Raw genomic sequence first — 27129 nt, forward strand, 5'->3', positions numbered from 1 at the left:
GGGAAGCTGACATGAACCCCAGCTGAGAAGAAAAAACACCATGTGTGCAACAGAAGTATGTCCCAATGGAACCAGCACCAGGTTTGCTTTTCCACTCACACACACCCCTGCATATGGACAGAGAGCATCTGCTAACCTGTTTTGTGACAAGGTATTTATGAAATTACTTGCTATTCTTTCCTAACTGTCATCATAGAATCATGGAATCATAGAATAGTCAGGGTTGGAAAGGACCTCAAGATCATCGAGTTCCACCCCCCCTGCCATGGGCAGGGACACCTCACACTAAACCATATCACCCAAGGCTCTGTCCAGCCTGGCCTTGAACACTGCCAGGAATGGGGCATTCACTACCTCCCTGGGCAATCCATTCTAGTACCTCACCACCCTAACAGTAAAGAATTTCTTCCTCATATCCAATCTAAACCTCTGCTGTTTAAGTTTCAACCTGTTACCCATTGTCCTATCACTACAGTTCCTAATGAATAGTCCCTCCCCAGCATCCCTGTAGGCCCCCTTCAGATGCTGGAAGGCTGCTATGAGGTCTCCATGCAGCCTTCTTTTCTCCAGGCTGAACAGCCCCAACTTTCTCACCCTGTCTTCATATGGGAGGTGCTCCAGTCCCCTGATCATCAGTTAAAGGGAGAATTAGGCTGTGAGGCACAAAGGTCTGTTAGTTTCACTTCAAGGCCTTAAAACTCTAATCATTTTTATCAGCTCACATAGCTGGTGATAGTGTTTCTACCCGCACAGATGTCCAAGCCTTTTCTGCATTATTTTAAACTCCAGTCCCACATGTTTACAACCTTTTACTTCTGCATTGTACTAAAAGAATATCCACAACACAACGAAAGACCTGAAAACTGGACACAAACCCCATCAATCCATTACTCTGCATCTTGCCTTATGTTTTCCCTAACTGACCCTTCCTGGCACATCCCAGGTAGGTGAATATTAGGACTGGGTTACCTGCAGCAGCTGCTGTTTCACAGCCTTCCATCAAGTTTTCTGCATTCTCATTAATTTAACAGTTCTGTCCTTTCAAACAGTAAAAACTTTCTGCAAGCACCAGTGAACATCACAAGGGGACATTCTAGACAGTGGCAGTCCCCAAAAATGTGCCAAAGAGAGCAAGAAGCTATGACTGTATGTAGAAAGAGTGACCTGAGTATGATGTAACACAGCAGCACACCCAGCTCATTGCTACATGCGTGGTCCTGCTCTTGATCCCTGTGGTGTGAATTGATGTAGCTCCACTGAAGCCAAAGTTGTTGCACTGATTTATACCCCCAGCACAGCTACCTCAAACCTTTTCATTAGCATGAAAGACACATTCATCTGTTCATCTTTGCAGCAGTGAAACCTGCATCTTTTGTACTATCTATCATCATATAAGAGTTGTTTTGGTTTTATTTTTCATCCTAAAATGAAGGTACAGAGGGGATACAGCATAAATCCATTAGTGGAGTAAACACCAAAGATTAACTTTATCAATGTAAATCAGAGAAAGCTTTGGCACAAAACCGAATGTGAATTAAGTGGCCATAAATAAAAGCAGAAGAAATACTGTAGTCACCAAGTCATTGAGTTTCTGGGAAAGCCTGCCCTGGGAAAAAGAGAGAAAGCAGGGAACAACAGAGAGCATCAATAATGTCAATTAAGCACTTAATTAATGGGATACATGGAATGGAGCCAGTAAGAAACAGGATACAGTCATCTGGAGAGTAACTTCCAGTCCTGTATGCCCATAAGGGAGAAACCTTTAAAAAATACCCCAAATATATTTTCCTCTGATTTCAGCTAGTGAGTAAAACTAGCTAAAGAGGAGCAAGGAATGGTCAGTTACTCAGTCTTCTACAATCTGTTGCTTCTATAGCACAGGTTGTTGAATTTTTCCACAGGCAGGATCTCTGAATGCTGGAGCTGATGGTTATGGGAGCATGGATTGATAAATGCTCAAAAGAGGAAGCACCACTAAAGTCTAGACAAAAACTTCCGCTAATTCAGATGCTGAAAGTGGGATTTACCCTTTCCTCATGACCTATAGTTTCTGTGTCACACACTGAAATCACTGAAATGAGTGTGTTCACTAGTATGCTTGTATTTCTGCTACAACTTTGTATGAGATGAATATGCTCATTCTTTCTGCCTATGGGTAGACCTGACAACTGTACTACTCATAGCAGCTTGTCCTGTGGATTTTACCTGGGATAACAACCACTGTGGTTTTGTCCATAAATAGCCACAACTATTCAAAGACAGTAACCACTGCTGAATGATTCAGGCTTGAAATAAAAGGAAAAAGGCCCATGGTTTCTCCTCATGACAATGCAAACTTAAAGCTTTGTTTCCGTACTGTCAAGACAAAATCTGTATTTCAGGTATACGCATACAAAAGTTAAAGTTTATCAAAATGCCTGGGGAATTCAGTCAAGATCCTGGGGAAAGTGACAATCCTACAGCAACTCTAACCACATATTCCACTTCAAAGAGGGTTTAAACTGTGACGGTTTGTGTAGCACTAAATACATCTCATCTCTTAAAGTCCAAATCTTAAATCTCAAATCTTACAGTTCAAATTCAAAGCAATACCTCTTGGCAGTTTTTGAGCCAGAACCTGTCAAATACTAGTGAATTTCTGAGACTTTAAACACTCATTAGCTTACTGGGAGTTATGCTTATTAGACCACTGGCCTAATTTCATCTTGTCATCTCTAACCAAACAATTAAGCACTTAATCTTCTACACTCACATGTAGAAATCATGATCAGGCTTCTTAAATAACTTAGGAATAGAAGGCTTCTTGCATGAGTAAGGCTTCTTGTATATGTTGGGAAAAAAAGACTGGGTATGTGTGCTCAGGTGGATGGGCATACAAAAGTTATAGAATCACAGAATAGAATCATAGAATAGTTAGGGTTGGAAAGGACCTAAAGATCATACAGTTCCAACCCCCTTGCCATGGGCAGGAACACCTCACACTAAAGCATGCCACACAAGGCTTCGTCCAACCTGGCCTTGAACACTGCCAGGGATGGAGCATTCACAGCCTCCCTGGGCAACCCATTCCAGTACCTCACCACCCTAACAGTAAAGAATTTCTTCCTTATATCCAATCTAAACCTCCCCTGTTTAAGTTTTAACCTGTTACCCCTTGTCCTGTCACTACAGTCCCTAAAGTTAAGTTGATATACTGCTGGGTGTACATGTTCTGCAAAGAGCACCATGGTGGCTTATTTAAGCTATGGCCATTAAACTCAATTAACTTTAAAAGGAGTTCATTGGACTTCACTGGGGTTTTAATGCAGAGGAGAGATTATTAGTCACATTAAGATCACAAGCTAAAAGGTGTGAAAATACTTTTGAGGAATAGTTTATTCTAAAGATGGATTTAATTATCACTGAATTTTGATGGCAACACCATGGGAGCAGATGTGGCAACCACAGTTGTGCAAATGGCATTCTTGATGAGGCTGGCTAAAGAAATAAGGTTATACCATACATCAGTACATTGTATTTTTAGGGTTTGAATCATCTCACATCAAGTGTTAATGAATACGATCACTATAGCACTGTCATTGCTAAAGAAAAGAGAATTTGAATGCTTAAGACAAGGTGCATGAAGTATAACAGAGGACAGGGCCATAGCAAAGACAGATGAGAAAGACTTTTTTCTCAAAGCTCTCAAGAGGAATTTCCACCTAAGCTGTTTTTAATAGACATATAAAAGGCCCAGCTCCTTTTCTCCTCACTTAATTTCAGCCTGAGGAAGGCTCGAGGATCTTGTGTGTGAGACTACTCCATGGAGGGTATTACCTTCAGCTTTTGTGAGGTCTTTGCCCAGGCCTAGGGGTGAAAATGTGGATAGACAGCGTGCAATTAGGAGTCAGGAGAGAGCCTTATCCTGTTTCATCACCAAAAGTGCTCAGCATGAGTAGCCAGAGACACGTGTATTGTTCAAAATAACTATAGTACTTGCAAAGAGTAAAAGCTCTTACAAGTATCTGAGGCTTGGAAGGTTTTGGAAGGCATCCTGATCAATGTACACGAGGTTGTTGGCTTTCTCAATTCTTCTGTGGAGAAAAAATGAAACATCAGAGAAAATACATCAGTACATTGATCTTAAAATCTTTGTGGTAGCCGCATGATGTACTGGTACTATACGCTGAGATTTTCTTTTTGACAGCAGATGATGTGCATGATTTCAGAGCAGCCTTCCACAGATCAGCAGACCCCACCACTCTTTGATATTGGCAGTGGTTTGAGGATAACCTTCAGGATCACCAGGGAAAGAAAGGAACAGTTAGACAGGAAGACAGAAAAGACAAGGGGAGGTTTTAAATGCTCCTGTATCTCTATGAATTCTTCAGAGCTTACCTGAACCAAGCTGCAAAATCTTTGATACTTGCCTATAATGAATCTTTGTAATTGTCTCCTTTGAATTTAGATTGCTCATTACTTACATTTCATGTAGTTGGGGAAGGTCGGAAAATACATTTCCTTCTATGACCTCCAAGGCATCATTCTGGGAGATCTCTCTGAAAAACAATCAAAAATCAAAATATTTCAAGGCACGATGAAACAGAGAATGGGCAAGTGAAAAACTCACAGGGAACTTCTTCCTACGTTACTTGTAAGTTTTAAAACCAAGTTGGATATCAGATAAGAAAACAGACCCCAGAAACACCAGTGAGCTGCTACTAAGGAAAACACCAACAGTCAAAAGACATCTTCTGAGGCTGAAGTTTGTAACAGCAGCCCTGCACCTCCTGCTGTCACAATTCTCTGTGCATTAGAATAGTGAATTAGTCCTGTGAATTAGTCCATCACGGGCTACTGGATCACTGGCGTCACTAATTACTGATAGAGTTTTAATGAAATCTTTTAACTTGGTGAAGAAAGAGGAGGTGAAATAAAGACTGCGAAAAAGTACCCAAGGAGTATGACAAAACTTTAGCAGTAGGATATGCTGCTGCTGTTTTGACCCAAAGTAAACTACAGATATTAACAATTGAGCCACCAGCAGACACATCCTTATTAACAGGAGCTGGAGACCATAAACGTGGTGAAATCTTCCATACCTTGGAGAAAACCCTATTTGTTCTCTTCTGTATACAGTTAATGCCCACTTACAGGCACAGACCTGCAGAATGGAAATAGCCAGTTTTGTGTTATCACCACACCAGAATGCATCTCCTGCTAGTCCAGAGTATACATTTCTTTGCTTCCTTAATTTGTGGGATGGCAAAGAGGGGGCTCAGGCTCTTGTGTAATTTAGAGCTCAGCAGTTCTCCTGATGCATCAAGCAGGAGCTACTGCAGTGCAACCTGTCCCACTGCTGGCAGTGACCAGGAAAGCCTACATAAAGCCAGCTATGCCAAAAGATTCTCTACTGTGATTTGTGGGAAATGGTGTCATTTTCCCAGGTTGTGGTCAGCTATAGGAAGCAGAATTTGTAACACAGATATCATTTGGTGGTACTGTGACAGTCTGTTGGATGTAAATGGCAAGGTAACTGTGCACATCTTTGGAGCGAAACCTTGGGTAAATAGATTGTAACCTGTTTCTGGATATCTTGTTATTTGAAATTATTATGGCTGCAAATAGACTTGACCAGGCCTGAGGTAAAACAATAGATTGTAATGTTAGGTGCACAGTCAAAAAATAATCACAAAAACTATTTAAAGTAGCACAAAAAGCATTCCACTTCCTTCTGAGTAACAACTGAATCTGACCAGTTACCTGCACATTTAACACTAACAAAAGCCTTCCAAAAGAAGTTGTTCTTCTGCTTTAAAAATGCCTCAGTGGTTTGCTATTTTTAAGTTTACTAAGAAGCTTTCCCTCCTGTTTCCTCAAGGATTTTTAGGGAAGAAATCAAGCTCTCCTCTTCACTGGGAGCTCTAAACTGACTGGAGAGCAATAAAAGTACATGCGGACTGCCATCAGGTTGTCAGTAGAGTGCGATGAGAACAGGGTCTGTCTGGCAGTGCTGAACCACCAGCTCACAGGTGAACATGTTCCTCTTTATTACTTAGGTTTCAGCAGCAACAAAATGCTTCGACTGAGACTGGGATCCATTCATGCCATGCAAGGCACACAGCCATTGCAAGGGATGCTTCAAAGACGTTTTGTTATTTTCCTGTTTTTTTGAAAAATAATTACAATTTATAGATATAATTAATTATATATTAAGATATAATTAACATATACATCTACAAAATTTAATTTTAGATATAATTACAATAATAGTACTATGAGACACAGGGAAGAAGTAATTGTCCCTATACTATATTTATATGTCAGTACAGTTCACTTGCTTAATTGTAGTCTAGAAGACTCAACAGCATGGGAAGTATCTCATACTTTAAAGACTCCAGTTGTTTTTTCTTGTGCTCTTTCTAGTGGGTGAACAGTACATTTGCCATTCCCCACAACCTAAAAAGCAGGTATCTATGCAGAAAAAGCTTATTAAGAGACCACGTTACAGCAGTGACCTCACCAGACAGATAAGGCTGTTGAGGGTGATAATTCCTTATAATTCAAGCTGTTATCTAACTTTGGAACAACTTGAATGATATATCTCTCTTAACGGAATTCTTAGAAGCCAATGTTTTGGCTTACTAAGTGTGGGATAGGTTATGGGCTTTGTTTTGGTTCAAGAAATGGAAGATACAGATCTGACTAAAGCAGCGCATGAGCAGGCCTTCTGGAAGGCTTGGAGAATGCATGGGTAAGGAAGGAATAAAAGAGAGGTAGCAAGACAGGAATCTCTACATTGCCTTTACAAGATTCAGGGTTTAAAAAGTTATTTCTTTTCAAAGACTAAAAGAATTAAATAACATTCATATGAGGGGGTGTTTCAGAGATTTGGGGAATGACCTGACTTTCATTCTCTATACCTGTTAAGACTGTCATTTAGGTAAGAAGGATAAACTAAAAATATCACATTCCACTTAGGAGATCAGTCACACACTGTGAACAACAAGTAGCACTCGTCTGGGTTTTGGCTGCATAATTTGCATGCACAATTTATTCATACCTTGCAAAAAATGCACGCCCTGCTCATGGCAAACCCAAAGAACACAATCTTGGATGTAGGTATCTCTGGCCTTAAAAGTACAAACCATTGCTGCTCACATCAAACAACAAAGTCAGCAGACTTAGATCCTCTGCAGAGAAGAGCAAATTATATCTGTAGCAGCAGCTACAACAGAAAAGGGAGATTCCTGCCTAGTATTTGTGCAAGTGATTTGTCTTACAGTATAAATACACACAAACAGACGATTGCTCCTAATGCATATCTGATTACATGTCATCACGAGAGAAGATGGGACTGTTATTATGTTGTTTGTTTGTAATGAATGATACCATTAGCTCTACTGTTAGCTATTGCAGCAAATCCAGAGGGCAATCTGAGTATCGTTTCTGATGCATGAAAGCTTTTGAATAGATGGTATGCAAAACAATCAGGGGCAATTGCTTAAAAAAACCCAAATCTCCAAAACCCCAAACCACCCACTGGTTGCAAAATGCATAAGCATCTGCCTAAGCTTAGTCTTCGCTGCAAGAACACCTCTATTGAAATCAACAGTTGCCTTCAAAATTAGAAACTGTTTTACTCAAACACAGTCTAAAAGAGGGGGAAAAATCATTAAAGATGTTTTACAAAGGAACACAGCATAATAATTTATTTCTTCAAGGAGAATGTTAAGACTTCCAGGTGTGACAATATCAAATGATTAAGGGAATTTGCCACCCCTGTAGCAAACTGTAATCATTATTACCTATTCACAAGCAACTGACTGCAATGTAGCATTGGACTTGATGATCTTCAAGGTCTTTTCCAACCTGGTTGATTCTGTGATTTCCATGTGTGAAAGCCAGAGCCAATGACAGTAGGGAGAGAGATGAAAAACAAAGAGGAGGAGGAAGGTGCTCCCTAGTAGCAGTACAGTCTTAGTCTGGTTTAACCTGCCAGTAAAACTGCCATTAGGCAGGGCTGGGGGAGCATCTTCATGACGTCTGTGACAAGAGCCCAGCATGAAGCACAGGGAGTATTCCTCTTCAAAGCAGCCACACTCATGCAGTGTGACCCATAAAAATCAAGATACACCGAAAGAGCCTTTTAAATAATTCTATTAGCAAGGAATTTATAGTTTGTGGCAGTTTCTTTGTAGTCCTCTAAAGAAAGTAACACTTGGACTAACCAAAGTCTTACAGCAACAGCAAGACTGTACTAAATTCACAGACTAATGACCTCGCAACCAAGTGGTCTCATAATTCAAAACAATTAAATAATAAAAGACTATATATCTTTTTACTGTAAGAATTCCTTTCAGGATCAGAGCAGGGAACACAGACAGGGATAGGATCAATTTTTCCCTGCTAGGAAATGTTCCTATTTCAAGCAAATGTGTATGTATAGATTATATACAGATATAGAAGTTTAACATAGAAGAGTAAGTGGAAACTTGCATGCAAGGAGGAAAGGATATCTATAGCAGAAGACCGGCTTAGGGGCAGATCACCTCACCAGACAGATAGGGACATATGCTCTCAAACATGAAGACCTTGCAATACCAGCAGCAGGAACGATATAGAGTAACTGGTGCCCAACTGATGAGCTTGGCTGTGTGACAATCACAGTAAATGTGGGATGTATGGATTTCTGTGTTTCATCTCCCTGTGGCAGGCTAGCAGAGGGGGCTGTCCTGTGTGTCGAGGTGGCTTGGATACTTGTTTGGTGTGCTCACCTTGCTCACAGATGTGGCATGTGGTGTGAAGGGAGGTTTTCCCACCCTCTCTAGCCACTCTGCCCTCCTCTGTAGTGCTGGGTGCCCCCTGCAAACTCCTCCAGCTTTTCTAGTTCACTCCCAGAGCAGGTATATACATGGGCTATACACTTGATTCATTCACTTTACATTTCCTGTGATACATCATAACAAGGCATTTTGGCCTTTTTATCCTCAGGCCTTTGAGGCAGTGTTTTTGTGGCATAAATATCCTGTGTATTCTTGTGAACAATTTATTTTCACTCTGCAGGTACCTGCAATTAGCAACAATACTGAATGTATCAGCTACTCGATGCCAGAGCAGGTGGCCTCACTGGGCTCTCTGCACTGCAATAAATCAATAGCTTTGCACTGATTTGGAGGGAAAGGGAAGAAAACAAAAAGACCAATAGTTTAATCTTTCTGTCTTTCCTTAAATATAGAGCAATTTGCATAAATTCTGATCAGAATGAAAGAAAGAAGAGCTCCTTTACACAACAGTTTCGGTTCAGAACCAAGCCAGTCTAAAATCTCCTTTGGAAAACTTCCTTCTCAAGTGACAGCAAAAGGCTACTATGCTGATTTAAAGAGGTTACAAAAGAAAAGCTATTTTTCTTAAAAGTATTAGAGACTTCTGACCTTTTAAGAATAGATAGTTGACACTTTCTGCTGCCACTTCCCTTGTGAACATGAAAAACTTGTCTCCCTACCACGATTTATTGAACACCAGGGAGTCACAGGCTAATATATCTTAGCAGTTATTGACAGTCCAAAAATGAATCCAAACACTGACTCTTATCATCATCTCTTTACTTTGCTGAAGATACACACATTTTACTAACCTGACTAGATAAGCAGGATATCCATTTAACCGAGTATTAATAGTGATTTCACACTTAGATCAAAATAGCGTATATGTAAGTCTTTGAAGGAGATTATCAGGAGGCACCAATACTGTGTGTTCCTGCCTTCTCCAAAGGGCATGACACCATGCTCTCAAATAAATCAATGCAGGCATGGGGAAAGTAAAATGCAAATTTCCACACAGCAGACAGAAGCAAAAAGGATTTTGTTCCTATCGGTGCTTTAGCCCCATGCCAGCAATCCAGATGAAAGTCTGTGGAGAGTTTGGCTGCATCAAATTAATTGTCCATGTAACAGTTTTAAATTGGTCTCTCTAACCTGAAAAAGCACATGATTAGTCTGCAGAATTGGAACTGATAAGGACTGGATCCAACAGTAGAAGCCACATTATTATAAGAGTTGATTTTATATTCAGTACAGTTTTGGGGGGTAGGTATCTTCTCATACTCCCACAGTAAAGGGATGCATTACACTAGTTCTAGTTTATTACCAGCACAGCTGAAATCAAGTGAAGGTTTGTAGAGTCAAATAAGCAAGGGCTTGGTCTTTGGAGGGAATGGCAGCTTTCTGCAGGAATGCTGGTTCCCTGCAGACAGCCCAGAGAGACTGGATTTGTAACCTGCTGTCTGCGACATTTGGGCATCGCTACATTTTACCTTTGACTAAGAAAGCTTGTAGGGAAAGGCAGCAAATAAGGCTGAAATAAAAACACTCACTCTGGTAATGGCCCGTTTTTCTCAGACATGATAGGCTCCAGAGCATATAGACACGCTGGTACACAAAGGTGGTTGTTCAGATGAGGAGGGGACCTCCTCCTTCAGGGATGCTGACACAAGCTTCTTGCCCACATTGTAATTCCCTCCATGGAAACAGGCTAGCAGCATTTATTGCCACTTACCTTTTATCACTTCTCTGTTGGTTTTGATAGCCAGCTAATGATGAATAGTTTTATTAAGATGACCCAGGCAGATGAGGAGACTACATCTGAGATAACCAGTCAGGAGAGCAGGTGAATGAGGCAGCAGGGGAAATAACTTCTGAGGAAAATCAAAAGGCAGACTTTCATAGGCTGGAAGAATGTGTGGCTTCCAAGACCAAAAGTCTACTGACAGCCTTTCCAAACCAACCATCTTGAAGCAGGTGTTCCTAGCCACTTCAACAGACAGTTCTGAAATGCTTTAAGGAGGCATACACACACTGGAGGCCTCTGGAGGACAGTTCATTGCTAGCTCCAGTACATTACAGAAACAGGAAGATCCAGAATGGTCAGTGCCTCAGATACGCACAATTAAACTTTATTGCTAAGACTGAAAATGTTAAAAACCCTCTTACTTCTCAGATCTGGCATTAAAAATCTTTCCAGGCTTATGAGGAGTCTCTGAGTATTCACTAGAGCAAATCATGGACTATGTTACACCTACTTCAGTGAAAATAAATCTCCATGACTGGACCCATCACGAGAAAAATATTAGCATTGCCTAATGTTAACTGAAATTATGAATACAGACATTCTCTTATGGCTGCTAACACCATCCACTACATCTCTGCAATGTCCTCCTGAAGGGATTTCGGTTTCTCTTGTCCAATGGTACAATCTCCCTGCAAAATAACCTTCTTCCAGTACAAAGATTTCCTTCTGTTTTCTGTTCACACTCATTCTTCCCTTCCACAAAAGCTGCTTACTATTTTTATGGTTTGTGTATGAGGCCTTGACCCTACAGACTCTAACGTCTGAGCTTTGCCTCCAGGCTCAGCCAAGACACTACTGCATAACTATTTGCATGACTGGGGCCCTTAGATCTAACCTAACTGGGAAAAGGAGATTATTTTACGCTTCCAAAGTTAAATCCAAACCTCTGCCTTGCAACAGACTGCCGAGAAAACACAAGCGCCAGCAAGAAGCTACTAAGTCAAAAGCTTTATAAACCTAGTGTGCAATGAGGATTATTTATCTGATTGCAATACTGCGCTATCATAAGCAGAAAAACTCACCATTAAGCCTAAATCTGCAGGTTCTATATTGGAGGATGCAGAGATAGCATGCTATACAAACATGGGAATAGCCTACAATCCCTAATCCATTTGCCAAGTAGCTGATGACAGCAGAAAGGAGCCTGATTCAATACCTCTGGAGTCCTATTTGACAAATAACTGAATGGCTCTCTATGAAAATCACATGCTGCTGCCTGACTTTCCTTGAAACAAATAATCCTCCTCATCAGCAAACACTGCCAAGACTGCACACAGACAGATCTTAACAGGAGGAACTGAACATGTCATAAAACTTGGGCCAGAATTCAATATATTACTATGTTTCTACATGTTTGTGTGTGTATACAATATTCCAATAAAAGCAATAAAAATAATAAACCCATGAACATACAGTGCTTACTGCCTCAGTTCAGCCAGCAGCAGCCTTTCTGCATACCTAATTCCATTTATAAGGAAGTTGCTCATGCAAGACACAGAGGTTCTCTGCCACAACCATGCTGTGCAACTCAGGCTTGTAGGAACACCACTTTTTTGCTGGTATGTGCTGCTGTAGTGCTTTAACCAGAAAGTCCTCAGACTGGACTGGGGAGCCCTCAGTACTGATTCCCTCAATGGATTCTCCATAGGAATGTGGCAAAACCCTTGGGAACCCAAAGACAGTTCCTGGCCACTTGGCAATAAACTGCTTTTTTATATGTAAGAGCACTTTTATCTCCCCAGGAGCCGTTTTTCCCCACACTCTCCTGAGTCATATCTAATGGGAGACATAGAAGCTGGAGCTAGAAACAATGCAAAACACCTTAACTGAAGTAGTTGCTCCTTCTTAATCAAGGGAGAAGAGGACTCTTCTTCCCCACAACACTTAAAGAAGATGACTGAACAAGAAACATGGTTTGAATAAAACAGTGTTTTCCTTAGAAGTTGCTGTGTCTAGTCCTTTGCTGTACTGCACAGCATATACTTAGGATATTGTTCTGTCTGGCTTCCTGTACTGATGTAAACATACTGGAACTTACAGTGTTTTCACAGCATAAAAGCCTGGCAAAAACTTTTATGTTCCAGGAAAACACTTTGAAAAGATATTACTGATGAAGAGATCCCAAACCACAGAAATTACCCTTCGAGGAAGTCATGCTGATGAAATGCATTTTACAAATAGAAAATTCAATCCGGCATTTCTGATTACGCCTGTTGCTGTAGTTGAGACTGAAGGAGATTCCAAACTCTGCAGCAGAAGGCATGGAAACCCATTGGTTTTAATATATGGATTCTGCAGTTCCATTATCATTCTACATTTTAAAGGAGTGTGTATTTTCCTGTAATTTTAACTAAGTATTGTCTCTGGAAAGCACATAGCTCAATACACAGAAGGACACAAGTACTCTAACTTAAAGGCAATCCTATGAGAGCAATTTGGTTTTCAGATTTAAGGGAATGCTTTGTGTATGTTAAATACCAACTTAAAACTAAAAGGCAACTGTTATATTGTTTCTTCCATCAACCTGAAAACAAAACACCTATTTTTGGATTATTTTAATGGGAAATGAAACAAATGTAACACATATTACGGAAAATGATCAGAGCTTCCTCTGAAAGATGTTCTATCTTGAAGTTACCCAAATCCCTAAGGATTTGGCTTGGATCCCTGGACAGGAGTGCGTTTTTATTACATGCAGAAAGGTACAGCAAATGGAAGCAACCAGCACTACCAGAACACACCTCATTCTTCTACACAAAGGTCACAGGTTTTCATGACAGGTTTCCTATGAGTTTGAAGATGGCTCTGCAGGATGGCTCTGGTTTAGAAATTCCCCAGGGGAATCCCTGTGCTCCATGCCTTTGGTGAGGACAGATTAGGCAGTGGGTAAGTACAAGGGCTTTCAGTTTCTTTTCCCTCGGGGTTAAATTGCTGGTAACATGAAGTGGGTACTTCAAAATGGCAGGCTCAGGACTGCTCTCTATAGTGGCACCTATTTAACTTGAGGACCACATAAAGCCTCAAACCAGATGCTTTGGTTTCACCCTTAGAGTAATTTGATCACCTGATTTAGTCAATCCTAATCAATTTAAATGTATGTCTATCTTTCGTTTGGTTCAGGTTTTTTATGTATTGAATTGTTTTTGCTCTTAAGTGGCAAACACTTCTTACTCTTCTATTTTATATCTTCTTTTCAGTTAAATGAATGCAACTCTGTGAGCATACAAGTCCCAAGAAGCCATACAGAGAGCACTCAATTTATTTATGAGATCTGTTAAAAGAGATTCATGCTGCATTTCTGCTCACTTTTTTCTTTATGTACTGCTAAAGTCAATTTAAGGACATTTATCCACTAAAGACTGAGAGGGGCAGAGAAACTCACGTTCACCTGGATATGACCTGTATTCAGTACACTCCTATCTCCCACGCAGTCCTCAGACTCATTTTGCTCATCATTCAAACTGTCCAGAAGGGTAGCAACAGGATGCATGTTCTTACGTCCTCCTCCTTTTTAAAGACGTGCAGATGGAGGCTCATTAGGAGAGCTAAGATTTGTACGTGACCTGACTAGTTAGTGAGGTGCCAAAGGAGGAGAAGACCCCCATTACACAGGGAAGCATGCCCATGATTTTCCTTTGGGTGACATTCAGTTAAAAATAAGGTGAATATACTCTATCAGATTTGACTGGCAAAAATTTACCATTTATCCACCCATGAGGCACAACACTACCAAAGCAGTCCAACCTTCCCACAGTGCCACACGATGGAGTGTGGTCACCCACTGAGACACCAGCTCTGCTGCAGAGCCATTTCAGCCTCTGGCCAAAAGAGGTTGCTGCTGAAAGGCAGCTGCAGCAGCCCTAGCTTGCAATGAATCACCGTCTCCTGAGGGCACGGGCTGAGATCACCACCTCATGGTATGCAAGCCATCAAACTACCTATGCAAAAGGAAACGTTCCTCACATACATGTGGACTGGATGTGAACAAGTGACCTAGAGATCTGGAGGGTTCCAAGTCCTATTACCTTCTGCCTGAGTCATTCTCCTGTCGCATGAATCTTATTGTGACATCTTTTGTGCGGGCTGCACAGTTTGGGGATGGAGAACAACCCAAAATCTACTGTGTCATTTAGTCCTAAAATTATGCATAACTCACCCAAAGACAAATAAAAGAACAAGATGACTACAAAAGAGGAAAACGTGGCACCAAGGGAAAAACTTCCTTGTTGCATATTGTATCTTCATTTGAATTCCTGAATAAATCTGAATGAATTATATTTTTTAATTTAACTATGGCAATAGTCACCATGCACTAGTGGTTTTAGCAGTATTTTCTCTTCTTATGCATGACTCAAGAATTACCATAGCAACTTGCTTCCTAATTAGCCTTCAGTTACTAACAATCAATATGATTAGACAAGGTCAGCGCTGGAGTAAGCTCTATAGAGTTTTAAAAAGGCCACTGAGAGTCAATAACAGTGAGAAGAGGAGGAGCAGACTCTTGGACAATCTTCCCCAAAGGATGGTCACTGTTCTGTTATTACTCACTCTCCTATGAACAAAAGGAAGCACAGCAAATGAGAGCTTTGCCCCTTACCTGACTGCAGAGAGCTTTTAACCTGCCAGCATTTCACAAAATACAGAGAACAGAAGCATCCTTAGATCTGCAGATAAAAGGACACCTCCTTGACACATTGCTGGGACTGATGTTGACTGCACGCCGCCAAAATCAGGAATACATATGGCATAGATTTTTACCAATGTACCTACACCTGAAATCAGTCTCCCTGGGTGAGAAGGATCCCTGAAACCTGAAATAAGGTGAGACTGGCCAGTTCACAGGAAGATGCTCCCTGGGATTCAAGCCTGTGCAGTGCTTAGCTGAGATCCCATTAGGAAGTCTTCCCTCTAGTGGCCTGAGCAATTGCCCATCGTTGACACAATTACTACCTGACTTTTGCAGCCTATTTCAGTCATTAGCGTGTTATCTTGTACCCTGAAAGCACAGTGCCTGGCAGCACAGTAGGATGAAAACATAATGTGCTATTCAGAGATACTCTGGGTACTGGGAATACAAAACAGGCTCCTTGGTACTGACAGATGAAGGCTTGTGAAAAGCTATTTTACTCGTTAGCACATTTAAGTCTGCTACTAAGAAACACAGATCAAACCAAGCTTATTTTTAGACAAACTGTGCTGTCAATTATGTCCAGGCACACGGCTGCCACAGATGAACTGTGATCCATTCACCTGCCTCTGTACAAATGTCCTGCCACTTGACTCCCTCCTCTATGCCCCTCTCTGCTGCAGCTGTGCCTTCTGCCTCAGTTCATCCCAGTATTCCCAAATAAAGGATCAGATCTGGGGAACAGTGGAGCCAAGACATGGCACATAGAATCATAGAACAGTTTGGGTTGGAAGGGACCTTCAAAGGTCTGAATTGAGCAGGGACACCTTCCACTAGATCAGGTTGCTCAGAACCACATCCAGCCTGGTGATAATGTAATGGCAAGATAGTCTGGACAGTGCTGTACAGCACAACTTTGAGGCAATGTGTCTTGATCTTCCTCTGCACAAAATGCCCTGAAGAAGAGCAAAAGGGTTTTAAACTCACAAGGGCAGTTTTAATTAGAATATAAACCAGGATAATTAACTTTAAGGCAGAAAAATTTCAAAGAATATTGAAAGTGATGTGAGAAGATTTTATATCCCCACCTACCCTGGCATCCAATGCTTTTGGAGAAGGTTTGGAGTTTATTCCAATGTTTTATTCCAAATGTTAGTTAGCTCTGCCCAGATTTCCTGGAAAACCTCATTCATCACCTCTGAAGCTGCTCCCTGCTCCCCAGTACAACCTTTGGGTGGCACATATCCACCTCTGGCCTGTAAACCTCCTGCCACTTGTAGTACCTCAAAGCCACTCCAATACAAACATGCCCATCAGCCCACAGAAGATATACCCACATCTCCATTCCTCCAGGGAGCTCTGGCACTGCCAGTTTTCCTAAAGAGGAGGGAAGAGAAGTAATAAATAAGCAAATCCTTTTCACCATATTGTGCTCACCCCTTCTCACAGCACAGATGGGCAAAGCCAAAATCTTAGAAATCCAGCAGAAGTCTTAAAAATGTGGGAAATAAAGCTGAAAAACATATCATAAAATCTAATTCAAAATAAGAGATAAGAATGACAAAAGGATTAGACACATCTAATGAGCACCTTCACTTCACAATTACGCTAGAAAGGGTAAACATATCCAGATGAAGATGTAAATCTTTCTGCTTTTAAGCAGATAAGCAAGACAGAAGTAAATGATGCTTCTATACAACAAAGACTAGTTTAATGTGGTTCCCATATGAAATTCAGCATTATGCCTTGTTTTAGTGGAGAAAACTTCACAACACAAAGGCATCACAAAGACACCATTCCAGGAGTTTTTGATGAATAGCCCATTATTTATTAGATGCGTTTCTCCTCCTCAGAGGAGCAATTGTTCCAGAAATGTTCTCTTGAACGTTCTCCTTCAGCAGCTGGCATCAGCAGCTCTCAGGGACAAGGCTCTGAACTGGGAAAGCCAACAGCTTGTCCCTGTCCCCAGCTTCTAATCCTGTGCTGACTGCACTGGAAAATGCGCAGACACCAATAGTTTTTCAGCATAATGCATGTCTTTCACGATCATTTGTAATTTCCATCTGTGGTGTTGGCTCCCCAAGCATTCAAAGTAGTTTTTGGCATAGTGTCTGTCTATCATCCTAAATCCTAGCAATTTTAATCTTTTCCAGACTACTCTATGTCTATATATATATATATATATATGTACACACATATGCATGTATGCAAGTATATATGTACATACATATATTCTACCATGTGATATGAAATTTAGTCACCAAGGTACGCCACTCTTACTTACTCTTTTAAAAAGCCCCACGTATATGGAAGTTGTCATCAAAACCAGGTTCCTGCTTGAGAAATCAAAACAAATATTCACTGTATTTTGCAAGCAAATTGATCATGGCTTGGTCACAAAACAATGGGCACAATGCATCTCTGGTTTTACACCTAAGATGATTGGGGCCAGCAGTGTCTTTGATAGCAAAATCAAAATGCAGCTCACTAATAACAATCAAATGCCCAGCCGCCTCTCCACTGAGCAAAGCAGCCATCAAACTAATGATTAAATCCATGTCAATCATTTGGCATAATAGAAATACAGGCCATGCAATATAATGTTGTCAGAGAATCAGCATCTCCTGCTAAGAAAATAAATCTCTTGACTTCATCTCAACATTTGTTTTCCATAAATGCTGAGGTTTGGATCAGAATTGCTATAGCAATGGGAAACAATCTTTCATTGTAACATGCCAACTCCACTAATGTTATTTCAAAGCTAAACAGAAAAATGAGATAAAATTAATATGGGAAGGTATTTCTGAAATCCTCCTGAAATTGAATTACCATTTCCAATCTGATGCTAGCTGCCTTCTTTCTGACAAACAACGCTTAGTAGCAGCAACAATAAACACTGAAGAAAATCCCATTTAGAGGAAATTGGGCACAATTTCAAGTAGGTCACACCTTTTGCACTCATTAACTGGTACAGTTACAATACACACTGAAGATTAACAGAAAAGAAAATCCAATAAACCCCTGTTTTCGCATGAAAAAAGACCTTTCCTTTCTAATTTATAGTTTTAATAGTAGCACTTTTTAAAGCAAACCCAGAAGCTGCATGTATCAGGAAGCAGATGGCACCATGATGCCTCTCTGGATATGCCATCACCCAGATTCCCATAGAGTCTCACAAGCACAACAACCTCAGGAGCCATGGACCCTTTCCAGCACATCTGTCAGGTAAAGGAGATGTTTGAACTCAACAACCAAGTGAGGTGCCATTGCTGTAATTCTGAACACGTGTTGTCTCTCAGAGTTGTTTTGTTATTGTATGGTGTTTGTTTTCAGGTCAATACATTTTATTCTGAATTCTATCCAGGAATTATAGAGTTAATGTGTAATCAATACACAAGAGTTTGCCTGGTTTTTCAAATCATATTTAGGGATACAAGACCTGAATGCACTAATTTTAGTGAGAAAAAGGTAATTATTTAAATCAGAGCAATATTCTGAAACATCACATGAGAAGAACCATATTTTTTTGCCATGTATGAGCTATGAATTACATTGGAAAATGTAAAACATAATTAGAACTAACAATTCTGAGTTCTCACTTCATTTCCTGATATACAAACGTCAGTTTGCAGTACCACCCAGGCACCTTAAGAAGTACTTTATGTTCCTTAGAAAATACATATTTTTATATTTACAAAGTAACTTAGATGGTCACTCATCCTACTTTGAAAGTACAAGAATCTCATCATAACAGACAACTTGACATTTCCTTTACTTCAAAATAGAGTGAAGCTCCTGGGAGGAGGAGATGGAAACTGAACAAGTGACATGTTTTGAGAAAACAAAATTGCCTCTAATGACATCCATCATACATTTTACAATACTGGCCCCTTTTGAAACAAGAAACCCACCCAAAAGCACCTGAGATGAACCATGCCCCAGCACTGCCAAGGCCATCCCTAACCCATGTTACTAAGGGCATTCTCTACATGGTTTTTGAACACTTCCAGGGACAGTGATTCCACCACTGCCCTGGGCAGCCTGTTCCAATGCCTGATCGCCCTTTTGGTAAAGACATTTTTCCTAATATCCAATCTAAACCTCCCCTGATGCAGCCTGAGGCTGTTTCCTCTTGTACCATCACTTATTACATGCATAGCCCACAAGAGAAGGAAGCATTAATTCTTTAATAGCATTAATTCTACACCATGTGATGACTACCAGTTCTGAGGCTCCTTGCTATGTTTATCAGTTGCAATAATCATCAGCTTCACGCCTCTAATGCAAGGACCTAAAGTGAGGCCACCTTGCAAGACTGGATGATCTGGAGAAAGCAAATATCCCCCTATGAGCATGCCAAACCTGCAATACATCTGGCCCACTGTCTTGCTCTAGTGGTGGTAGGAGAGGTTCAGAAGAGAGTGTAAAAGCTGAACAAGCTTATTGAGAAATCATCTTAATAACTGAGGAAAAAAATCTTAGTAATTCCTTTTTCATGTGGAGAGGTGTTTTTAACCACTGGGCTGAGACCTTTCTTTAAGCACTGTGCATTTCACCTTCAGGTCTCATTTAGAATGACTGAGGCAACTTCAGAGCCCACACTTAGATATATAACAGAACTATCTTAACTTAGCCTGCACTTAATTATATCTGATTTGCTTGCATAGAGGAAGGCAGAAGAACACTGGATCAAAGTTTCCTCCTAAAGAAAAGTGGGAACTCACACAGGCATTTACCCATGTTTTGTCTTCTATGAGTTGAAGTTATCTGAACAGTATGTCACTTGGGAGAGGCACCGAAACATTTAGCATACGTTCAGGCAAGTGGATTTCCTTTCTTTGCATTATCTATCTCCATGTCTAGACAGACCAGAAATGATGTCCAAGATGGTATCATTGAGATTCCTTTGCTCAAGGAAGTTGCGAATGCTCCATCCCTGGCTGTGTTCAAGGAAAGGTTGGACAGGGTTTGTAGCAACCTGATCTAGTGGAAGACGTCCCTGCCCATTGCTGGGGGGTTTGGAACTGGGTGATCTTAAGGTCCTTTTCAACCCAAAGCATATTGGGATTCTATGATTCTTCCATTAAATACTTCAGTCTAATGCTGGCTTCTTTACTGATGCAGTTAACAAATAAAGATTCTGCTAATAGTTCATTACCACAAAACTCATTCTTGCTCAAAAAGAAGTAATGACAAAGCATATTTTCTTTTTCTTTTCCCTTTTCTAAATCTCTTCTGTCAAAGACAGAGAGCATCAAGACACCAAACCGTACAAAAAGAATTATGGAAGACTTTCTTTCTTGTACTCCAACTTGTTTCAATTAAAATATGTAAATATTAGTATGACTTTTTTGGTGAGTTTTTAAATAGAAAAGTTAGCAAATGTTGATATGGATCTTATGAATTTATTTTACATTTCCTAGCTTCTTCTAAGGTTTTTTACATTATTTGTGATTTTGTTCTACCATAGCATTAGCGGAAGACTGAGATCAGGTTATGCATTTACTGAAATACACAATGCTGTAATTAGAAGCTCTGCTCTGCAACAACAGTGGTGAGTTTCTGACATGGATAATAGATTTCTACCTCAAGTGTTTTGTCATTGTGCAGGGGATGACAACAATAACTGCAAGTATGAGATTTCTTCCACAGATAAGCTTTGGCAGGGAAAAGCAGAATGGCAGGTGATAAGGCAGCAAAACGTTTATGGGTTATAATAAAACCACCCAGTTTTCGTTCATTACTTCCTATGTTTAGAACCCAAGGCATAGCTTCTACTTTTAGAAATAAAATTGGATTAAGAATACACCAGGCATCCTATGTATTAATACTAATCACTGAAGTTTGCTATCCAAGGGATGCTATTTGCAAAGGCTGCAAGGAGGGTCCTAGAATGGTTTGGTTTGCAAAGGACCTCAAAGCTCATCCAGTTCCAACCCCCTGCCACAGGCAGGGACACCTTCTGCTAGACCAGGTTGCTCCAAGCCCTGTCCAGCCCGGCCCTGAACACTGCCAGGGATGGGGCAGCCACAGCTTCTCTGGGCACCCTGTGCCAGCACCTCAGCATCCTCACAGGGAAGAATTTCTTCCTAATGTCCAACCTAAATCTACCCTCTGAAGAATAAAATGTACCCAAGCTGCTCATGACCACACAGAGAGACTGTGGAAAAAGGCTCTCCTTTGCCTGGCTCCTCCACTGAAAGTGTATTATAGGACTCCTTGGAGAAGCTCACAAACCTGTTTGACTTTCAAATCCCATTTGTGGGAACCCATTTCAAAGTGTAACAATGTGCAAATGACTGACACCCTGGATGCTGTTGGGTTAAAGAAAGTGTATGTTGCACACAGCAGAGGATAAATTTTCTTACATGATTTTGCTGATCAGAGGCCTGAATTGCAAGCAGCCCTTCTGGTATAGAAAAGAGCAGGATTAGACCAGGCAGAGAGAGAAGAAAGCCCCACACTACAACAGTGGCCCCATTAAAACTCTTATTCTTTTGGATATCAGCCTGAACTTTGAATTTCTTTGCTTATGTTAGTTACTCGCCTTATTGTTTTTGAACCGTAGTCCTCTGTTCCCTGAGAAAAAAATGCATATTTAGACTAATTTAAATGCATTAAGTAGCATCCTTATTTTCATACCCTGCCCTTAAGATGCAGAACATTACACATAACTTCCTAAAATGTAAATTAGAATTTAATATCCATAGAGTTGCACCTTGGTAATATACCCTGGAGTATTTATTACCAACATACGATTGTTACCTGATTCAGTGTGTGTTTCGGTACGCAGAATGCACTTTTCCCCCTATCACCTTAGGTATGTAAATAAATATTTTTGTAAACATGCACTATTTAGCTTACACATCACAGAAGATCCTCCTGTTTTTTGCTTCTTACAAAAACCTGCCAAACAAATAGCAGACTTATCCAGATGATGCAGAAGAGAGAAAGGGACTCCTGCCTAGAACCAATTTCCAAATGTCCTGGTTACACAGAATCTTCACCCTTTTCTCATAATAGCTTTAATGATCTGATTTAATCACAACCTTTTGCACACCAAATGAGGCAGTACACAACACACTGTGCAAGTAAAAATGAAGAAGCTGCAAAAAACCGACCAGCTTTCTTGGGAGCAGAAGACACAGACACATCCTTCAATGATCATGCAATTTCTGCTTCTGCCCCTTCATTCCCATCTTTTGGGCTATATGCTGCCAAGTGTGACAGCATCATATGCTGGGGCTGAATGATCTGATATCAGGAGCACATGCGATGATGGACATTCCCTTAGCTATTTGCTAGCCCAGAAAGCTTTAATGGCTACTGCGGAAGAAGGTCTGGACAGTGAATCCACCAATTCACCAGGTCATTAAAACTTGCTAAGTAAAGTGAAGACTTCACACTATGCCAGATTTTCCTGATGAGACTTTTACCTATCAAGCCAACAACTTTGCTCCTTCCCCACTCATAGGAAGAGAGATGCACCTTGATTCAGCAATGTACTTTCACACATGCCTCAGAATACTCTGTTGAGTGCTCTCCACTGTCCTCAAGTGCCTCACTTGAGCACAGCTAAAACATAAAAGGTATCTCAATCTGATCTAATTAAGTCAAAGGAAAGTGGGACCTATTGTTTAGCCTGTGTGGGGCAAACAGGAGAAATTTTAGCATCACATCAGTTTGGTTGCTGTATATGAAATAAGCTGATGCTCATGTGTCTAGGTTTCAGACCAGCAATATTTGTTCGTATAAACCATCACTGGATCAACAGTCTCAGCAAAAAACCACACAAGCTTGAATGCACTGAGTGATTAAGTCAATGTCTGATTCAGAGCTATTTTCTCTACAAATTCATGAGGAAGCTGTAGATAGCTGGTGCATATATCCCTGCTGTCTTCCACAGACAGAAGACTCCAATTTCCAGGAGTGTCAACTCTGGCAGCTTCCTTTCACCCTAGAAGTTTTAGCTCTCCAGTGTTTTCAGAGCTCATCAAGCTCTGTTAACCACAGCATGGTTCAGGTTCACTAAATCTGTCTTTGCCAAAATCTGCTAAAGAAATGCCCTTTTTCTATTACTCCAGCATACAAAACAGGGCCATTTTGTTCTCTGACATCTTCTAGTTCACCCACATGGCTGAATTCCCTTGGGCTGCACACAGGTTGGGTTTGAAAAGGAGTGATAAAACAAAGCATTAAAACAAAGCTTAAACCTTTCAAAACAATAAATAACAGATGATGAATTTTCAAGGGGATTGTGCCCCTTTGGCTTGCACAGGGTAAGGCAATAACTCCAGACTTCCTGTAAATACGATCGCTGAACCAGGCCTTGCTAGACCAACACTCAAAATCTACTTTGCTATCTTATAGTAACAGAAGGAAACTAAGCAAGAGAAAAAAGGGAGAGTTAATAGTGCTTTATACTGTTTCTCCTCCAAAATAAGCACTTCCAGTGCAGGTTGAAGATGACAGGAGCTGCAGAGCATGTTGAATTGATTTTGCCAGGCATGTGCCTGCATGGGGCTGCTTTTTAATTTAGTTACTGGAGGGTTAATTAGTTCTTGGAGTGTAAACAGGCTGGTTAAGCAGGAGTCCAGATGAGCTGCCACGTTCCAGTTGGCTAAGACTTAGGAGGAGACTAAACATGTAGCGAGAATAACTAATCTGCTTCCCTGAACACCTATTTGCTAAATTAACACGAAGCCAGAGCTGTGCAGAAGTTGGTGAGCTGCCAGCACCAAGCTGGTTAAGGCTGTTCCTCAGATCTGTGGGTTTCTGAAGTAGTTTTCTGCACGAAAATCTAAGTTGCACCTTTAGTTAGAGGAAGCTCAGATAATTAGAGCCTGTCAGTTTCTTTCATAGCTTCAAACATTCTATCTAAGAAGAAAAGATCTTCCTCCTAGAACATACTTGGGAAAGTTGTTCCTCTAGATGACAGCTCGCAAAATGGCCATTTAATGGCTTTTCAGTAACTGAAAGAATTTAGATGGGTGAGAAGACAATGAAAATTTAGATATGGTTCAAATGTGCTCCTGTTCTCTCAGAAAAACTTCAAAATGGCAAAAGTCTCCAGTGAAAACGTTGACACCACCCAAAAAAAAGCAGATGAAAACCAAAGCATTTTGTTTTGGTAACTAAAAACTGGAGCTTCAGAAGGGAGTGCAGGTGAAGGGCTCCATGTCAGCCTTTCCAGGTCACACTACTTATGGTCACTAGTGTCCATTCTAGAAAATCCTTGGACAGTCCAAATGGAAAACAAAGAAGATCTTGCCTGGCTATTGAGACCTGAGCCTGACTGGAAGTAGCTGGAAGTATTTGACATGTTCAAAGCTCTCAGCTGTTCAGATGTTTCGGAATGCACATAGAAAGCAGGAACATTAAAACTTGTTACTGAAATGTTTTTCTTTGAAAACCAGAATTTTTCAGTCATTGTATTCAAAAGCCTTCACTCACTTTGAACATAAATACATCAGAGATAAGATTCTCATGGAGGACTCATCTCTGATTTACATTCTACTCAACCAGCTTATCCCCAACGGATGACTGCAAAGACCACCCCTGCCTTGCAACTTCTGAGCTTTTAAAACCTATCCTATTCTCAGAAACACAGTTAGAAATGATCCAGTAATGATAAAAATCATGTGTACAGATACGCTGGACTGTATAAGAGACTATTTTTCTGCAGTAACATATTCAAAAGATATTGTCACTCTCCTCATTTTTAGTCTAGTTCTAGATAAGCGCATACATAAAATACACTGAGGTATCTCATTTGTATACATCAGGCTATCCACATTTTACCATATGGAGGTATCACATTATTAATAGCTGTTTTCCTTAAATAGACTACAGTTTGCTTTAATCTTCCTTTCTGTGCATGATCCTGCTAGAGTAAGAAGGCTTTCATACAAAGGCCGTGGTTTTATATGCAAATCTATTATTTGATTACACACTTTTTTTGTCCCTACAGTATCATGAATATTTCTGATGAATGTTTTATGGGTTAGGCTTAGGACTTGTGAGCTATTTCACATTTTATCTGTTTGCCATATCCTCTGCAAATACTGCATCTTTGTTGATGGTGATTGGTCGCATTTACATATTTATCACACTTTTATTTTCAAGGATGTTTTGCTATAATTTGTCTGTCCCCATTTCTCCTCCAAGTACTACTAATCCATAGATCTATTTTCAAATGAGCTCATTTCCATATATAATTTTTTTGGTTGACAATAAATCCCTACTTCGAGACATCATATTCAATGCAATCACTACCTTCATACATATCTGACATATGGTTTCTGAGTAATTAAAGATAACGGAAGCAGTTTACAATGCACTTTGCAACCCACTTCATAGTCCAGAGAGCTCAATGATCTTCTGTTAAAGACTAAGCTAAAAGGCACCCTGCAGGACTGGGGAGAAACAAGTGTCAACGAAACTGTTGAAACAGAGCCGATCATAGCCCTGATAACAAAAAAGATAACTTTTTCTTTTGTCAAGAAAAATGGCCATTTACAGCTTGATGGACTTATGAGGGTCTGGATCTATGAGTAGGATGCAGCAACTGGAGGCTTTTTAGTGTGTACCTGAACATGCCAACAGCAGACTCCTGAATCTACAGTGATGCTCTGAAATGGATGTCACACTTCATAAAAGACCAGATGCCATATGAGCTTTACTACCTGCTACTGATCAGCAACTCCTGAATCCTTTTGTGTTTACTCTTTGGTCTTCATCCCTCCATCCCCATCCTTTTCTAGGTTCAAAATCCTATCTATTTCCTTGCCATACCTTCTGGTGTGTTCTCCTTCTAGCTAAATCCCTTACTTACGCAAGAGTATGAGGGAAATGGGTAGAAATGATGCAGAGAAATATCAGCAATCTAATCCTTTTTAGTTTTGCCATTACACACAGCACTGAAAAAGGCACTGACTTTCAAATGTATTTCCCCACTGCCACTCAGACACCTCACGAGTGAATAGACTGTGACCCTCTCCTGTCAGGGTGCAAGCGCTGGATGTGTTTCTAAACAAAATATTGTGATTTGCTCATATATGAAATACTTCAGAAAAACCATACATGCTCTGGAATGGTTCAGGTTGGATGCTGTCACTTATGATTTCTGGGGCTAGCACCAGTTAACCCTTAACAGGAGCTCTTTCCTCCGTAATCTTTCCACTGTTTCATTCCAAAATTGTCAAATAATCAGTTTCTCATGATCTCCTGCTATGGCACTACATTTATTAAATGCAATGACACTTCATGCTGCACAAAACCCTTTGACCAAGGAAACCAGGTGAAGCTCAGAGAGAGGGGCTTGCTCACTGGCTGTAAAAGGAGCTACAACCAGAAGCTGCTGTTTGAAGTAAAATTGGTTTTTCCCACTAAATACTGACATGATACATACATTTTCTCGAGGTCAGTGAGTCCTCTGAAAGCTCCTTTTGGAATGACTCTCATCTTGGTGAGGACAAATCTCCTGAAATAAAGAAAATGGGGTGGTTATTCACTATTCACAACACAGGACTGCATGGAGATCATGTCAACAGAGGAGAGGTACAAGGAGAGTCTCCAGGCTAAAGGCTTTGGCATCTAAATACAGCTGTGAAGTTCAAAGGTTTTGTCAGACTCCAAATGCCTGCCTAGACCAAAATTACAGCACAGAGGTGGGCTGCCTGCGGAGTTCCTCCAGGGAAAAAGCATTTGTCAGTAGTTGCAATTTCCATGTTTGCTTCAGCAAGAAATCTAGATCCATTCACTGCAACTTAGCTGTGTGCTGGGGAGGGACAACCTCTTTCTCATTTTGACCTGTCTTTTGAGAGATGCTCAAGCACAGGATGAAGCAGCCTGGCAAAGCCAGACTGAGTTTCTTACACATTGTTCAGACAGTA

The 27129-nt window shown here is 40.6% G+C and overlaps 1 protein-coding gene across 1 annotated transcript in view; it reads right to left on the minus strand.

The window, feature by feature from the left end:
- The window catches only part of LOC101879880 (follicle-stimulating hormone receptor), a 49653-nt gene extending 22942 nt beyond the window's left edge, over positions 1–26711 (minus strand). The window contains exons 1-3 of the mRNA XM_034061145.1: positions 26646–26711; positions 4464–4538; positions 3999–4073 (exon numbers count right to left, since the gene is read on the minus strand). Coding sequence (XP_033917036.1) covers positions 3999–4073; positions 4464–4538; positions 26646–26698 — 203 coding nt within the window. The 5' untranslated portion in view covers positions 26699–26711. The remainder of the gene's footprint in view (positions 1–3998; positions 4074–4463; positions 4539–26645) is intronic.
- Between the last annotated feature and the right edge of the window lie 418 nt (positions 26712–27129).

The sequence above is a fragment of the Melopsittacus undulatus genome, chromosome 3 (assembly GCF_012275295.1).
Source record: "Melopsittacus undulatus isolate bMelUnd1 chromosome 3, bMelUnd1.mat.Z, whole genome shotgun sequence".
NCBI lineage: Eukaryota > Metazoa > Chordata > Aves > Psittaciformes > Psittaculidae > Melopsittacus > Melopsittacus undulatus.